The sequence below is a fragment of the Bombus impatiens genome, unplaced genomic scaffold, assembly GCF_000188095.3.
Source record: "Bombus impatiens unplaced genomic scaffold, BIMP_2.2 scf_0114, whole genome shotgun sequence".
Taxonomy (NCBI): Eukaryota; Metazoa; Arthropoda; class Insecta; order Hymenoptera; family Apidae; genus Bombus; species Bombus impatiens.
Genome location: NT_176533.1, coordinates 1,298,335 through 1,317,295, shown reverse-complemented (window position 1 = coordinate 1,317,295; position 18,961 = coordinate 1,298,335). Strand labels below are relative to the sequence as shown.

General features: G+C 34.0%; 1 protein-coding gene across 4 annotated transcripts; it reads right to left on the bottom strand.

Moving 5' to 3' along the window:
* Positions 1-432: 432 nt before the first annotated feature.
* On the bottom strand, positions 433-17,032 carry LOC100742890 (dual oxidase). 4 transcript variants are annotated; one of them, XM_033318751.1, is made up of 21 exons: positions 16,913-17,032; positions 16,650-16,845; positions 15,139-15,219; positions 13,286-13,447; positions 10,030-10,217; positions 8,707-8,911; positions 8,467-8,633; positions 7,466-7,702; positions 6,535-6,980; positions 6,071-6,272; positions 5,233-5,559; positions 4,206-4,430; positions 3,872-4,090; positions 3,320-3,523; positions 2,924-3,236; positions 2,361-2,735; positions 2,053-2,270; positions 1,378-1,839; positions 1,117-1,272; positions 907-1,035; positions 433-747 (listed from the first exon to the last, which is right to left on the bottom strand). In XM_033318751.1, the coding sequence occupies exons 2-21, from the start codon at positions 16,729-16,731 to the stop codon at positions 619-621; spliced, it is 4,527 nt and encodes a 1,508-aa protein (XP_033174642.1). In that variant the 5' UTR covers positions 16,732-16,845; positions 16,913-17,032; the 3' UTR covers positions 433-618. The 4 variants fall into 4 exon arrangements, with proteins under 4 accessions (XP_033174642.1, XP_033174643.1, XP_024220673.1 ...); XM_033318752.1 differs by having other exon boundaries at positions 16,650-16,913; XM_024364905.2 differs by lacking the exons at positions 16,650-16,845; positions 16,913-17,032 and having other exon boundaries at positions 13,286-13,443.
* Positions 17,033-18,961: the final 1,929 nt, after the last annotated feature.

Genomic DNA, 18,961 nt, shown 5'->3' with positions numbered 1-18,961 from the left:
ATAAACTTAATTGTTTGACCGCTTAAGGACATAAGCTAAATTAACTCTTTTATTTACTTAATTACCATCGGATGTCTCTTTAAATTAATTAACCAATTACCTAATAATTAATTGGGAAATTAACATAGGTGATAAATTCTCACTGAACCTTTTGACATTTCCAGAAGGAAAATTTTCTTAAATTTAGAATCATTTCGTAATTCAAATTATATTTAATAAAATGAATTAATAGAAGAAGAGATACAGATTTTCGATACAATTTAAATAAAAATTCAATCCTTAAGCGGTTAAGAAGATATTTAATTTAAAGAGATATGTAGGAGTTCCAGGATAATGAGCTTGAAAATCTTCTCACTCAGTTTGATCAGTCCTGTTTATCAATGTCATATCACGCAATAGGGCTGACATTAATAATACTGACTTTATCATACGTAAATTGAAGAAACAAATATTCTTTCATTCTTTTGTAATCATAAATAAGAAATATAATATTTGTTATATAAATAAGGCATGCGCGTACGCGCATAAATATGTACACTTGATAGAATTGCACGAGATTCACGATAGAGTCCATCGTTTTTCTTCTTCTACTCTTTTCTTGGAATGATATCAACTAGACTAGCCGAAGTTTTCGAAGTGGTGAATGAAGTACGGCAGGCGTCGACCTTTATTCACTTCGTCGCAGGATGACATCACACTCTTTGTCAGAGGACGTGGTCCGCAGCTAAATACTCCTATCTTACTAACCTACGGCAACATTTTAATTAAAACAAACATTTAGATTAGTATATTTAATGTTTTAAATAATATTCATAACGTTTCATTTTAATTCGTGATAATTTATTTAATTTTAAGATTAAATATTCCAATGTGTATTAATTAAGCGAAAGTAATTCTAACACTTACGTAGCTATGCTTTTTCTGAACAAATTTTAGAAACGACGTCATATCGGGTCTACCAAAATGATTTATCGCTTTTAACCCAGTGAATATACTTTTCTTGGATAGCCTTTGGAAATGGTTCTCACAAATATACTGTAACGAAGAAATTTAGTTCAATTCGTGTTCATATAATAAAAATGTAATTTTCCAAATTATAACTGTCCAATAACCTACCAACATGGTTGTGCGTAAATCGAATTTGTGGAAAAATTGCGTAATAAATATGTGAATTTCTAACACGTCCGTAACATCCTTCCTCTCTACATCTCTTAGTACATCAATGAACCATTCGAAATGTTTATGAGAAGGGCAAATCCAAAGGAAATAAACCTAAATTTAATAAAATATAATAACATAAACATTATTAAATATTTATATTATGCAAAAATATCATTTTTTTTTTATCTGAATACGATAAAATTCAGTTATAATTACCTTCTTACAGGCAACTCCAGAGTATCTATTGGTAGAAGTTCCAAACACGAGATCGTTCAACATGGAGGCGTAGGGAGTGACACCAATGCCACCGCCAACCATCACAGCGACCTCGAACTTGTACCAATCTTGATTGCCACCACCGAACGGTCCTTCTATTCTTATTTTCGGGTGCTCGTCTTCCGGGTTATAATTACAGGGATCGAAGTAATTGCGCAATTTCCAAGTCCACGGTCCCTGCGCCTTAATGTGACACGAGAGAAAGTTCTCGTGTGGCGCAGAAGTCAAGGTGAACGAATGAAATTCGTTCGACCTAAATGCGGTACAAGAAAGACGAACCCATTGACCGGATAAATATTTCAAATTTGGTGGCCTGTAGAATTTGATTTTAATCACGTCTGAAGGTAGCAGTTCCGTTTCGATGATGTCCAGTGCCATGCATTTGGTACGGAGGCTCACCATCTTAAAAATAATAGTGTAATAATTAATAAGGAATTTATTAATTTAAAAAATATAAGATAATAATATAATAATTAATAGCAGTAATTATTATTTATGAAAATTGAAAAATAAATTATCACAAAGCACAGCTAATTAATAGAAAAATTAGATGATAAAATTATAAATCTGAATAATAAAGTCAATAAAATACAATAGAATAATCACTCAATTTACCTTGTCTAGAGAATAAATAATGGCAGGGCCAACAAAGAAAATCCAAAATCGCGGAGAGCCAGTCAAACGAGCCAAACCGTGTATCAAACACAATGCATATAGAACTACGTATAAGCTATGCGTGGACCAGAAAAATTTATACGCTTTTTGACGAATAGTTGGGTGAGCAAAGACAAAAATGATCGTCATTACAACGAATAGCAAGATCCCAGTTAAACCTGTAAAAATAATTTAGTTAGTTAGTTACTTAAACATTTATATGATTATTAAGTAATTTGTAGTAAATAAAAATTAAGCTAAATATCTACCTGTTACTGTTCTAAAAAGCCAAAACGATATTGTCAACCGAGCATCGCTTGGGAAACTAAGTTCGCTGGTCAAACATCGAAGATGAGCTAATGGTTGAGTCGAGATATGATAAAAGTTCACCATGTGTCCCACTGTGTGCAAAACGGAGAAAAATAACGCAGTGCACGCAGCAATTTTATGAAATTGTATATGAGAATCAAGAGGAATGTATTGTTGAATAGAAAATTCTTTCAGCTTAGTCAAAAGATTGCGTGACATCGTTAGAAGGAGTAGACAGTAACAAAAAGACAAGGCTGCTGCAGATCCTCTAGTTATGGCGATTCCGACTCCCATAATATGTCTCAAATCCGTGTGTTCAGCCATAAAGGAATAGTCTAAAATTTAGAACGACTCAATTATTTCCCTAGAAAATATATTCAGTACCTATGCATGTATTTATTATAGTTCCTTTTTTCAGAAAGCTGTTCAATTGCAAAGAAAAATGCAAGTTAAAAAAAGAACTTATTACATGTTTGGACAGATTTGGTAGTCCTAGGTTTAAAATAACCAAAAAGGAACTTACAAATGAATCTTTCGACGAATAGAGCGATGGTTGTGACATAGAAAACAAATAAATAGAAAATATTTTGGCGATTTTCCTCGAGAAATGTCGAAACAGCGTCCCACTGTTTTTTAGCCCAGGTTTTCGAATCCTCTGGTGGAAGCTGATCTATATGGAAACTTGTCATACGAGCTACATTCGTCGATGTGTCGAGGAAATTCTGCTTCGCGCCTTTGCAATCGAGACCGATCGCAACGAAATCGCCTTTATACTCTTTCATCATCAGCTTGAAATCGTTGTACGTGAGGTAATCCTTTCTCTCGAGTCCGGCATCCTGAAAGAAACCATATTGGAGATGCAATCGATGTTCTGGATACGGATACTTTAACGATAGACATTTTGGAGCTGAAAGTTTACTTGAAACATTCCATCGATTAATTCTGTAACATGATCGTCTGATAGACTAGTTGTGCGTGCAATTTCTACCAAAGATCTGAGCATTTCTGATAACTCTTCTTTGTCAATGACTCCGTTACTGTCTTTGTCACACATGTCAAAGATTATTCTTAATTTGTCCTCGGTTTTCCCGCGTGAAAATAATAAAACAGTGTCCAAAAATTCCTAAAATGGATATATATGTTTTAGTTCCTTGATATATTATTAAAATAGATGAATTCTTAGCTTTTGGTTATTGCTTTTTAACTAATTAATATACTATTTTTAATCTTTAACGCTTAATCTTGAATACAAATCTAAGCTAAAACTTTTTAATCTAAATTTTAATTAAATAATTGGTATAATTTAATAACATTATGTTTTCCTTAAACAAAAATGAGAAATTTATCAACCGAAAGCGCTAATTAGTCAAAGAAACTGTAACTTAAAATACATACAAAATATGTCGCACAAATATGTCGTACAAAGGTGCGAAACTTAAAAATTCCACTTCTAAAATTCAACACCTTTTACCTGAAACGAGATACGACCGTCCCTGTCTTTATCGACTATATTAAACATTTTCTTTACGAATACAGCGTCTGCACGCATTCCAAGCGCGCTCGCAAATTCGCTTTTAGAAAGCGACGTCCTCATCACGGTAACGACCTCACCGCTGTCGCTATCTTCGGATCGTCGTCGCCTTTCACCAGGTCGTAAACCGAACGTCAGGGCGTAAGCTTCCCTAAAGAACTGTCAGAAAAGGGAAAAACTAGCCTTACATAGTTTACAAAGCGGGAAGTGATACGTTGAAAGCTTTAAAAGGCGAAATAGGAGTCGATTTGAACTAAGAATACAAAAAAAGTACCTGCTCGAGTTTCTTTTGGCGGCGTTCCTTCGTTTCCGCTTTTGCAAGCATAATGTCCCTGCTTACTTGGGACAGAGTGAAGTGCTTCTTATGGGACGCCAGAAATGCCTCCAATTTCGCAATGAACTTTCTACGCGAGGCCAGCGAATCCAGTTCAAGGACAAGGTCGTAGTCTCGCGGTATCCGCAATAGAACCAACGCCTTACGATGACCATTCTCGTTTTCCTAAATAAATATCAATTAATATGTTGTACAGAAGATTGTGCGAAGAACGCAAAATGTTAAGAACATTTTTAACATTAATTTTTGTTTGCTTAACGAAAAGAAAATGATAAGAAGGAGAATCCCTTGATTCTACGTAATAATAATATATAGAATGCTCTCTATTTCAAGCACGCTAGACCATTGTTAGTAAAATTATTTTTAATGAAACATATTTTGTGCATAACTTAGAAAGTGTAGAAAAATAAATAGAATTTACAAATATTTTATTAATAACTACCTGAATATCAACATGTTGACTGAAACTCAACATAATAAATTGATTACTCTCGTGATATTTAAGTTTTGTAAAATACTATATTGTAGAAAAATGATTAATTCCTGAATAAACGTACTTTCTACTATACAATATTTGAATTCTTCGGTCAACTACATTCTTCTTATATTAATTATTTTAAAAAATTTAGCAATCTAATTCATTAATGAATCACGGTAATGACACTATACTACAGTAAGACATTGCCCTAATCATACTAACAATAACCAGCGTAATTCCATCTTATGAAGCAAGAAACATTTTTAAACGCACGAAAGCGTGGAATTACATGGGTTTCGCATATCAACTCGGCCCGTTGAAATCGGTGAGCCAAACCAGAGAACCAGTCTCTACAAATTTTCATGTGTTTAATTCACCTGTTCCCTTTGTAAAACTCTATACGATATTACACAATTACGAAGTTCCAGCCAAGATTTCTTGATTGGATTCTCCTTCCAAAAGTAAAACGTAAAAGTTTGCTGCAATCACCTGCGATTCTTCTATCGTGACCGTGTTCACGTCGCAGAAATCGAATGTGCGCAGTTTCTCTCCCTTGCGATCGACGATGTGCAGAGCCGCTTCCGGCCCGAATTTCACCTTGACCAGACGACGATGGTTCGCGTGTAACCACTCTCGTACGATCATTTTGTCCACACAGATTTTGCCATCTTTCCTTTTTTGTATCGCTTCTTGGAGAATTTTTAGACGTCTTCTTCGTCGGTTTTGCAGCTTGACCAGACCATAACCGGCGCCAGCGCAAAGAATCGGAACGAAACCGAGAAAAACACAGGCGTATATGTACACCAGCTCACTTCCCTGTAATGGAGTAGATGTACATAGTTTTCAGAGTTTGTACATATAGGGTAACATGAGGAAAACGTGAAGTTCCAGGAAGATAGTTTGTTACGTAATGTTGTATAATAGACCGCCGCTGGAAGAGATATCGTGAGGTTTTGAAATTGGTTAAACTGGTTATCGTTTCAAGAAATGCGATTTGAGATACATATGTAACAGAAGGACTATACGATGTCGATTTGGCATTGTCTCTTCTTTGTAGTACTGCCTACTCATTTGACTTATTTTAATTTAGCTCATTCAACACCGCCTACGCTCTTTAAGTTCTTGTGTTTCAATTACATTTTTGGTTCAAAAAATAAAAGACTCTTTCTTTTTAAAAGACATACTTTTAAAAGCGAATTTTAGAAATGACTTTTGTAACATGAAATTCAAAATGCTTCTATATTTAGGGTGCATACGGTTGTACGTGCAGTTATATCGATTAACACTTTAATTATCTCTTCCACCAATGATAATGAATAATAATTACTTCGAAATAGTCGTAACGTTGCAGTGGAACACAGGGTTCCAGCATTGTCGAGTTGAGTTGGTAAGGCTGAGGACATGGATCTCCTTCTTCCCAGTTGAACACACTTCTTTGAATGGCGTCTGCTGGTATTCCTGTCGCGTTTACTATTACGTCCCACAGAGTTACCCGACGAATATCTGCTATTTCACTTTTTGTGAAGATTCTAAAAAATAAAATATAATATAAATGTTAGTGCACAATATTACTTTTGAAATTTATTTTAGGAATTTTTATATAAGCAACTAATTAATAATTTAGGATCGTTATCTTACTACTATTAATTTTTTCTTTCAATAAATTGTAAATGGAACAAAATTTTATTATATACTTTTTAAACTTCCTGAATTTTAAAAATTTGATGCCACGTATGATGCTACACCTTTAAATTCAATATAATACCTATCAATGCTAGCATCACCACTTACCCATTTTCTTCATTTTCGAACCAAAATCTATCAGAATCTCTCAAGCGAAGAAACTGTTCTTTAATTACAGCTGAAAAGAGTTCTCCAGGGCCGGCACTGGATTCCAACATTCCACCAACATAAACGTCCATGTTGTTTAGATTATTCGAATGAATTTCTACTAACGTACGCAGTAGCGAAGGGTTTTTATTGAATAATTCCGGATTGATTTCGTTCCAAGTTTTCTTACGAGGTAGCTTGAAATGTGCCCTGGCTGTATTGTAATCTGGAAGCCCGTTGTCCCTTCCTCGCATGATGTTCAAAGCACCTAAATCGCGTCTTGAGAATTCCATAGGTCCGAATAAATTATTTCTAATGTCAGTGCCAAGGAGATTATCCTCTTTCTCTGCTATTTGCGATGTCATGCCCATGAGGAGTTCTTCGATCGTGCTGTTAGTTAAAACTTCCTAAGAATATAGAAACATAACTTTATCTAAGTTAAATGGAATTACATTTAAATTAATTAAAACATAAAAATAAGATATTAAAAACTGGAATATTAGAATTATTAGAAGATATCTAGAATATATTAGGTTATATCAAAAGTTTCTTTCGTTTTATAAGGAAATAATAGATGCACAACATTTTTATTTCATATTATTTTGTTGTATTATGTATGATCCGTTTTGTTCTAACTGTAGAACAAAAAATAGAATAAAAAGATACGTAGAACTAACTGTAGAACAAAATAGATCAGACATCATTCAATAAAATAATGTAAAATAAAAAATGTTATGGAAAACCTAATATATTTGAAATTATTAGAAATATAAATTTATCAATTATTGGAAGTTATTGAATATTTACTGGAATTTGAAATTATATTCACAATTAATATATAGAAATATAATCTATATCTAATATAAACTATTTGTTTTTAAACACCACTTGCATTGGAGTCCCACCAAGTGGAGCAAAGTCTAATCGCAGGTTGATCGGTATTAGTTCTTCTATATTCGCAATTTTCATTTCGACGATATAATCCTGGCGGTATCAACGTGTGTCCATATCGAAAAGCTGCGCTCTGGAATACATGACTGATTCCAGGATGTAAATCTGGCTTGTATCCTGTATACGTTGGAGGATCTTCATTAAGAAGTATTGGAATATATTCGTATAAGATGATATTCTGCAATTTAAAAAGAAAAAATTAATATCTGTTCGTGACAAATTCTCTATTTAGTCTACAAATTCAAATTGCAGAAAAACAGGATTACTTCCGAATTTTATTATATTCGTAAAAAGTAACAAGTAATGAAGTAAATAAACAGTATAGTATAATATGGTTAAACGATATAAAGACGATACTCGTAGATTTCATAAAGGATTATAGTTGGTAAGTTCGTATTAATTCTTCAAGTAGTATGAAATTAGTACATCGTGTATACCGAGTTACAGTAACGGTGTACAATTACACGACAATGATATAGCATTACTTGTAACGACGACAACGGAGTGACAATTTATGGATAGAAAGTATATGTTACATCTGTATTTTGTTGTAATTAAGTTAGATACTTAATATGTAATCGAATTAATTAATGTGTATATCGAATATGGAGATGCTGATCATCTTTATGAATTTATGTTGAATAGCAATCCGTGTAATTATGAGAAAATTCCATTAGATTGTAGATAACACAACAGATATAAGATGATACGAGTTGCTTTAAGTAAATGAATTCATCGTTATATAAAATAATATTTCTAATTTGTATGTATATTAAAGTTTGAAAAATATGTATCTTATTTTTCAATAATAATCTATAATAAAACAATAGATGAGTCGACAGTTTGCGATTTATATCAAAGTTATCCAACTAGATAAATCTATAATAAATAGGTGGCCACACGTGCGCGTATTTAATAATTATTTAAATACAATAAACAAACCTGAAGCGTTCCTATAACAACACGTCTCGCCTTCTGAAAAATATCTTCGTCAGACATATTTGGATTCTCCAGTTGTATTCGTGCAGCAATCACATTATGCCACCGATAAAACAATATTCCAAGAGCCAGTAACGGAGGATGCTGATTCGTTCGTGGATCTCCGAGAACTGAATACGATTTGTCAGAATGAAAGAAATTTTTGAAATCGTCACGTACAATGATAAAAGATATTGAACTCACGATAAAGACGTTCCGGACTGAGCATTCTCATAACGTGTGGAACAGCATGATTAAAAAGTGGAGCACGCATTGTATTCCTCACAGGAAATTTCCTGGTAGGCTCCATAAGGAGGCTGCCGTTTTTGAAAGACCTCATGGTGTTCGCCCATGCTTCGCTGCTCGAATAAATGAAGCTACCGTCGATCCAACTCGTCACTTTGTTTATCTGCAACCTCACGTATTCAGAGCTACTTTTCACGATTTATTTCCCAATATCTGAATAATCTTTGGTAATAGAAATCCGTTCTATATTTCAAGCTCCGAAAGTTTTATGTTACACAAATGTTTATTTTCGTTTAATAAGTATATTTAATAAATAAGTTTATATTTGAAAATTACATATTTTATAAAATTTTACCAATTTTTTAATATTTCTAAACCCCGAAAATCATATGTTGGAAGATTACATATTTCCGTTAAACTTTATATTCGGAAATGATATATTTTACGAAAATTTTATATTTAAATATTATTAAATTATAAATAATGCCATTTTTCGGTACGTCTATATACGCCTTTTCGTGACAAAATCCATTAATTTAAGTTTAATCGTCGAAAAAATAGCATTAGTTATGGGATTATCTAATATATACGTATATGAATTTACGCGTAAAAAGTAATGAAATAAACGAGAAATTATGGTAGGTATACAAGTTTTCTGTGTCTCGTACGTGACACGGTTTCTCGTGAAAAATGTTCAATACGCTTTACCCGGTGGCGCAATAATAAGATACGCTGAAAAGAAGCGCAAGAAACAACTTGCGGAGCTCTTAATGACCACTACTTTCTCTATCATTATGAATAAAGTTTATATCCATCAAAAATATGCTGTCTGGATATTTTAATATTTCTTTTTTACTTTTATTAAAACAATCGAACTTTCTCAAATATAAATATAAATTTTCAAATACAATTCAACTTCCGAAACTCGAGTCTAAATTAAATTCAGATCCTACTACGTTCAAATTAAATTCAAATACAATTTAAGTCAAATTCAAATTAGATCCAAACGTTCCACCTAAATTGAAATTCGAAACTCTTTCTATATTACTAGTCGAAAATCCCTCAAAATACACAACGTATTCTTATATTTGGTAATTATCATATATAGTTAAATACCATTACATTTATTCTATATTATACTATACGTTCCCAAGAATACCACAAGGCAACCTCGCCTTCCAATGTTCAACGAAAGTTCAACGACGCAAATCATTCACATATTCCCATCTATCAATATATAAATCAGGTGAATAAATAAAATCGGATAAAGCAAGAAATTACCTGTTCACGTGGACTATTAGGGCTGTGTCCGGTTTGCCGATCATAATCCGCCCGACGGAAGGGAATGTACTTGTTACCTTGGCACTCCTTGTCGAAAACCGGATCGCATTTGTCCACGTCGATTCGATGGTACTCTATGGGGCAGCCACTTTCGCTGGCCATGATTATCTCCGACGTGACCAGTTGCCCTGAAATGGTTCCATACGCAGGTTCGATGAAGAGCGATCGAGGTTCTACTTCTCAAGGAAGCGGTTGCAACGCGCAACCGGTTCTCGAAGGATCACTTTTTCCCCTTTGGTCGCTTCCGTTGTCGAGTTTCGCCGCAAATACCAATCGACACGGATGGAATTCAGGGGAGTGTTCCAGTTTTTGCATTTCGCCTCTTTCAAGAATCCACAGCACTTTCCTTTGCTCTGGTTCCACGACGTTTGTTAATTCCGGTTTAAGCAACGGTTTTTGGGACAAAATTGAGAACGTGAGACCGAACACGTTCGCTTCAAATTATTGGCCAATTTACTGCTTCGGATTTGGAATTTTTAAGTTTAATCTAATCAGAATTCCGACTTTGCTTCGTTCGAATTAAATCAATTAAATTCAGATCGAATTATTGGGAAACCTAAAGCATTTTGTAATTCTGGTTTTCTATTGAAAATAACGAACCAGAAGACACCGGACGAAAAGAGAAATCGAGTCACTTGGATACCAGCTCGTTACAGGAAATAGAAGACAGCAACATATGTACGATGATTCGTAATAGAAGATATTTCCAAAAGCTGTGACAAGACGATGGAAACAGAGCAACAAACTTCATACATACAGCGAGACGAACAAAAGAATTAAGGATATAACAGCAATAGGACCATTAAATGTACCATTGTCGATAGAAAGAATTATCGTATAGGTAAGATTAGCTGGCAAACTAGGTTGGACAACGACGATAAGACAAGGAATGAAATATAAAATAGAAGAGAACCTACCATGTTAACTGTATAACACCAGAAGTAGAAAATCGAAAACGCATACTGAACGAGTACACGATAAGATATACAGAAATCAGACTAATTACGCTAAGAAATAAGGGATGGAGAGAAATATAATAATACTAATTCTGGTTTTCTTCGCTTAAATTCACTTCCTTTTGAATTCTAATTTTCTTAATTTAATTTAATTATAATGCTGAATTTCCTAATTCGATTTGCTTCAATTCATTTTTCTTCGAACTTTTGAGGAATCGTTTCTCTTTAAGCGTGTTTGTTGTAATGAAATTTGATTTAATGAAACACACATTGGATCATCTGGAAATTTTCCTGGATGTTTCTTTTGAGTGCTGATTTTCTTAATTTAATTCAATTGGCTATCCAAGGTTCATCTCTGCAATATATACTACGTTCGTTGCGTACTAATTTAGTATTCTATATACACTTTACTTAATTTCCTTTATCGTTAGACATATCCTTTATTATTTTCCTTCGTTTGTAACTGATAATTCTACACGCGTAACTAATTTAGAAAAATTACTTTCGCTACGGTTTCATAAATGTACATAAACATAATAAGATACTGAAATATAGAAAAATTTGTTATTTTTGCTACTTCTACGTATTTAAGCTTTGGGTTATTATGTAAATATATTGAAGGATAATCCCATGTAAGTACATATGCCGATAAATTATAATGCGGCAAGTTTCTAAGAAAAACGTCTGGTACTTGTATGCCATTATTAATCTGTCTGTTCATTAATAGTTCCATACTGAATTGATACTTAATTGATAAGAGAAACAATGAACATAATAACGACATGATGCATGCGCATATCGCTATATAATTTTTCACAGAGAAATCTAAGTGAAATGGAAATTTAAATGCACGTGTGCTTGGTGAATTTCAGAAATTCATATCATCGAAAGTCTTTTACGAATACATTTTTATATTTTTTACAGTATCATTAAACATTCAACGAAACCTTTTCACACATATTGCAAAAATTTGACTCAAATTTAATAAAATTGCTACTTATATTAGTAGACTACGAACGTGTATACATTTCAGACAAAAATTAAACTTGAAAAAATGTATAGGATGCACGTAATATACAAAACTGTACGAAATATCCAAAATATGGTGTCTATAACATTATTTGCATGGAACAGGAGAAACAAATTTTTATTTAAGCTCCATTTCTCCAAAACATCTCTAATTTCTAATTTGATTTAATGAAAATAATTGCCAGTTTTATTTATTAGTTGTAACAATCCTTAAAACTAAATTAAATACGAATCAATTATTCAATACCTATTTTCAATAATTCCCGGTTCAACGTGAACCACACTTCATTATACGTTACACAGAATATTTTACCGTGAAAAGTGGATCAAAAAGTTCTCTGCACCTCGTGATACTCGTTTCTATTCCGACACCCGGACACCTTACTGTTTGCGCAACAACGTGCACAGATATTCGAATGCGTGCACCGTCAGCCATGGTAATTCTACATGCTATTCTATCATTACCTGATTCATTCGAAATATCTCCGAGTGACAATTTTCTTGTATGACGACATTATTATTAAATCGTGTTGATTTTTCCGATACTTGGAATTAAAGAGAAATAATTCAAAATTTCTTTAGAAATTGTTGGGATTTCTCTTCGAAAGAGATAAACGAAAGATACTTTACATTGCATGATTTTTGTTCTTTATCGAAATACTAGCAATTTGATCATTTTCGTGAGATCGAAGAGAAATAAATTTACAATTTCTACAAAGACCTTTGAAATTTTTTTTCACAATAAGCAAACGAAAAAAGATACTTTAAATGCCGTAATTTTGGTTCTTTGTTAGAATGCTAATAATGTAATAATTTTCTCGTAAATTTGTCTAGGTTTATCCTGATTGAGTCATCGATGCTAATGCAGTAAATGTAAAACGATCTTATTGGATTGTTTAGTCTACAGACTTCGCTACTATGATGAAATTCTTGTTAATTTCTTTGATTAGGCAAAGAAGATCGAGGAATAGATAGCGTGAAATAATAAATAAACCGTTTCCTTTTATCGAATCTATTATAGAATTATTTTCTGGTGAATGAATATTTTTTTGCGTTTTTTTTTTTTTTGGACGTTAATTATAATTTAGTTTTTACGTTTATCTGTACTTATTTCGCCTCAATCGATGAACAATGATTAATACACTTCGTGAAATTAAATGACAATTAATATGCACTGTTTAAAATGATCAAAAACATTGACATGTTCTTACCGAAGAAGGCAAATAATGCTGTCCTATTTTTGACGGATGGCAGACCATCGTCACCTTGCATGAAAAGCTGACTGAGCTTCCTCGGAGATGGCCTATCCTGGCCAGCCAACATGTAAACCCCATCGGAATATGCTGCTGGCATCTTTCGTATCAGCCTGCTGTCTACGGATGTACAAAGCGTGTTAAGAGCGACATGATCTGATAATCAATTCCTTTCTTTTTCTAATTATTTATTACAAAGCATCGTCGTTTAGCACTTTCGCTAAATCTTTTCTCTTTTGGAATAATATTTCCCCTGTTATCTGGGATTATTTAAAAAGCCTTCGATATCGATGGATCATAGTTATAGCCATGGACAATTGCATCATTTAATTTGTATTTTCACTCAATATTTCACAGGCAAAGTGTTATTAATGGCATCTTTTACATAAAACACAGAACAATAATTAAAGTAAAATACTTAAAAATTGAAAGACTAAATGCCATTTTTATAGTAACTTTTGATTACGAATTGAATTTATTACAACGTTGCCCGAGGAAATTATCTTTCCTAAAACTCATAATTTCTCAGCTCAACTTATAATACGATGCGTATTTTTCTTCCTCTGAGCTTCCTCAACTCTCTATTAGGTAAATAGCTTAATCCAAACTAGTATAACTTATTTACGATCTAACGATAACTATTGAAAGTTAAATAAGCGTATACCTTATATTTTAATTATTTTAATGCTGTGAAAGAACTGTAGAACTGAATCAAAAATCCACTATTCCGTTATTCTTTTCTTACTCTATTAGCACAAACGATGAACCCCGTACGACATTATACGTTTGACTAAATCATTAGCGTTCTGTAAGGAAGTACATAGATAGTTAACACGCAGGAAAGAACACTTTATAAGATATGGTGTCATTTAAACAAGGCAGAAAATTAGCGTAAAAAACGTAACAAACATTTAAAGCGTAAAATGAAAGATTCTGTTGGTATAAAAAAACAAATGTCGCTGACAGGATTCATTCGTAACTTAATTATTCCTTTTTCTAGACAGATAAAAAGAGAATGATCTCGTAGATTTTAGTCTTTTTAATGGATACGTATTATTTTCAAAGTATCGTTAGTAGCAATGTCGTTCATGTTGAATAGAATACATCAATGTTAGTATAATAATCGAGGGGCGGCGATTTTCATGTTTAAAGAACCATAACATTTCTGTCGGCAGAGCTGATTACGTCTTTCACGGTGCTAAAGTTTTTGCTGGCCATTTTATACCAGCCTATATTGAAACAAAATAGCGACTTTTTTCGCCTTTCACTCTACGCGCCATTGGCTTTGCACGCCATTGCAATTCGAGCCGCATCACAATGTCAACAAAAAATATTTGCAACTACAATTCTCTTCTTTCTCTGTTTAAATTATAACAATTTCCATGTTGTAATGCAAATTTAATAATCGTACAAATGTAACAACGTACAGGTAAATATTAACGAAAAGCTAGAGAAAATTACTGAAAATTTGTTCCATCTCACTGTCCCCGATTTCTTTCGAATATTAAATTGTATCATTTAATCATAACAAAACAATATATAATCATAAAGCAGTTTCTTTACATTCCAAATCTCCTATCTTCCTCACAGTTTACCAATATTTCTCAATATTCCATTATCAATATTTTATTAATATCTTCTTAAAAGTATTCTTACAATGTTCTTCTACAAGACAATTTTCCCTAATTTGAGCCTGTCCTACTGCATAATAACGATCTGATCCTATTCTACTGTGAATGCAACTTGTTTACAGAGAAACAGATTTAAACAGAGTAACAAGACAACGAAGCAATAGTATTTGAACTACTTGCCGATCGATCCCCAATCAGGATGAGCCAGATTGTTGTACCATCCATCGTACCTTTGTTTATCCGCATAGCTATGCGCAACTCCTGTAAGAAACAACAAGAAAACATTTTCTAAGATCATAATGAACAAGAAAGCGTCGAATTGCATCGAGAAATGCAGTCTTCTTTCGACGAAATGAAAGTTTACTAATGTTAAAAGTAAGTGTCACGAGAGGGTCCAAGAACAGACATCAATAAAGTGGAAATCTTTAACTACTCGTAGATAGATCGGATCATGTGCGATGAATTCAAAGGCATGCATTGCGTTATACATCTATGGATCGTTTCTTGGAATTATGAATATACTTTTTCAAAACTAAATGAAACAGATTTCGAGCGAGTTCTGTTTCGATTACTTTTTTGATATTTCGGGGCATGATCATTCAGTTCATTTATTGAAATCGTGAACTTTTTTTTAGGAAAGATTCAGAATCTTTCAAGCGAGATCTGCTTCGATTATTTTTGTGATCCTTCAGTTCATTTTTTGGAATCGTGAACTTATTTAGAAGTATTGAAAATTCTTTGGAGGCGTTCAATCGTCTTTGCCTGTTATTGTTTATAAAGTTCCTAATTTAGAATCGTTTTTGGAATCTTTTAGGAAAGAAACAAAATTTTTCAAACAAGATCTGGCTCCATCGACCATTTTTAGGATTGCTCGTGGAGTGGTTCGATTAGGTGTATCACGGATAAAAGATAATCGATCAGTCAGTCAACTATGCACGTAAATTATTCAGCAGAGATTAGGAGGAGATCTAATTTATGATCAACCAAGTTGTACATTTATCGAGAAACGAATGTAGAATTAATTTTAAAGCTCTTTCATAGAGGGAATAAGCCAATTAAATTGTAATGACCTTAAGAAACAAAAAAGAGTAGAATTAACAAGGTGAAGTAAGACTCAGATCTAATTTGGTTGAAGCTTCTGTTACACAGTACTCAAATTAACTAAATTAACGTGATTTGATTACTAAATTATTAAAATCACAAGGGATGCACTTGTTTACAAAACTATATACAATTTGCATTTTTCTTTGAAAGCCATAAATTCTTTAAGCCTTAAAAATTATTCAGTCATATGATACTTTATCCAAAGTCATACTCATCCATAAATTCCATTCTCAAAGTTACTATAATCATCCATAACCATTTATGTACCTCATTAAACCCACTATTTATATCATTTTCAGACAATCTTAATTATGAATCAGTTTCAGCAATCAATTCAAAACTCTCAGCTACCTCTATGGATCAATATTTATACCTTACTTTAAAACAAACTCATTCCTGATATCGGAGATCAAGAAACACTCCACTGGTTCTCGCAACTATAAAATAGCAAAATGAAATCTCCTCGATTGGAACATCATTGCTCCACATTTTCACTTTCGGTACACTTTCGTCGCTCCAAGTTCGCTCAAGCGGATAAAGGAATCGCGCGCGTGCAGCGATCTAGCATCATAAGGTAAGAGTCGTACCGGTTCCAGCAGGCAGGATGATCAAAAGCAGCCAGACTAGCAGGTCGATCCATGTCGAATCTGGTGGTCGTCGTCGTGTCATCGTCAGCGTAACAACACGCACCCGTGCATTTCTTTCAACGATTGATCACCACTTTGTTTCTCTCTTGGCGCACAAAAACTGCCGCACTACTCGATGCTTTCTGTTCAGAGTCGACTGCGGGAATGCATGCTTCGTATGAAATATCCTCCGGCTCTGTATAACGAACCGCTTGTGTACTTACTATCTATTCAAAGGAGGAATGGCTACAAGGAAGGCGTGCAAGGTGACACACACTTCGGTACGCGACAAGCTGACTCGAACGTTATCCAATTTTTGGCCATATACTGTACAAAAAAAGAAAGAGATATCAAAACAACGGAGATCAACGAAAAGACACTTTCTGTATGAAGGATGGAGGCACAGTGAGGTCGTAGCCGGGCCACCACGGAGAATAGAGACAACACGTGCGACACACGGGCGAAAGAAAAAGAATCGAGGTCCGTTCTCTGGCTCTCAGGGTATGCCTCGTGTCTGGCGGCTTCGAAGCAGGATTCCCCCCACCCTCGAGGACGTTGGTGAGCGAGGGTATACCTCATACTCGAGTGGTTTGGGCCAAGAGCGCTCAGCCTGTGTTCGCTGTATGTCGTGTTGCCGTTCTTGGATACGCGGTGAAAGTCGCCGGCCTATTTGTTTCGTTACCGCGAACGCGCCTCTGTCTTTCTTTCTCTTTCCTTCTCCGTATACATTGTGCATATCTTTCTTTCCCTCTTTCTCTCTCTCCTTCGTTCACCAACACGTTCTGTCTTATTGCTCTCCTCACTGCTCCTCCACGCTCGCTTCGCGTCTCTTTCGTCCTCGTCGTCTCCACGCCTCTCGTCACCGTTCGTTCACCGTATACAACATCGGGACGTATAACGAAGACGACGTCACCGCAGGCACAGGCCTAGTTTTCGAGTCCGCGGCACCGATTACCCAAGGCGAAACCTCTCTCGGTTCTCCGACCTGAAGTTTCAAGGTCGATGACGGGACGTCTCAGGCTACGGACACCGGCAGAGAACATCCTGGCAGCCGGTGATGGCAACGTTTAGCAGGAATTCGTTCGCGTTCCGCGTTCTGTTCCTCTGATTCCGGACGCTGAAAATTGAGAACGGGTAGAGGGCATCATGCGTGACCTTGACACGAGGATATTGCTCGGTTATGAAGTAAGTGGTTTGACGTAGTGGTATCTCTATGATACAGACATAATATAGTAGTTCCAGTGTTAAGTAGTTTAAAGTATTTTGCAATTAGACTTCTATAATACACAGTATAGTATAGTAGTTTGGTATTCGTAGATATATACTGTATTACAAGATCTGAAGTGTCTTGAAATATATAGTACTTCTATAGTATATAGTGTAATATAGTAGTTCTGGTATTAATATATAAAGTACTAAGGTGTTGCAAGTGTTTTTAAATATTATGTAGTAGATTAAAGTGTCGGGTACCTTTAGAATTTCATTCTTTATGGATGTTTTGGAACTCTTGTATATTGGCTTGGCAATTAAATGATTACAGATTTGTCAATACCATCTAATGACAAAATCCCCAATCACTTAGTTGCCAACCCAATAATATGTGTTAATAATCAATCAACAGAGTGAATTGAAGATAATTCATATCCATGTAATCCACGATCTTTTAGAAATTATTTAAATTGTCTATGTAAAATATGAAAAGTATGATATTTTTTACATAAAAATATGAATCTCTGATCAGACAAATTTTTGATTCTCTTCGTCAAAAGCAAAAATTAAAGAAATTTATTTTAGAATTAATTATAAAGACGTACCTCTCATACATATTATTATTTATTATACTAATTAAAATACTTCAGATTATTCCTTCTAGAAAAAATTATGAGAAATATGGTCGGAGACCTAGCTAGAGACTCTTGCATGTCGATAAATATTATTCTATTAGTCGTATTTCAATTTCCTTGGAAATAACGTCATCTATGAAGAATCACATTCTTTATAAAACATTCTACAAATCTTGGCACATTTACAATACTACTGAAGTGAAATACTGAGTTATCAACAATATTCTTCAAGAAGTAGAAGATATAGAATCACATGTCAAACCAAGCCTGTATTTAATTCCTATTCTTTACATCAGATCAAATATAATGTAACAGGTGTTTCGTTTTACCAATGAAGGAACAGTTGCAATATCTCGATAATATTACAGATTCTTTGTCTGCTTATGGGAACAGTCGCACAGGTGTGTTCTTCTTTCCTATTTTACACCA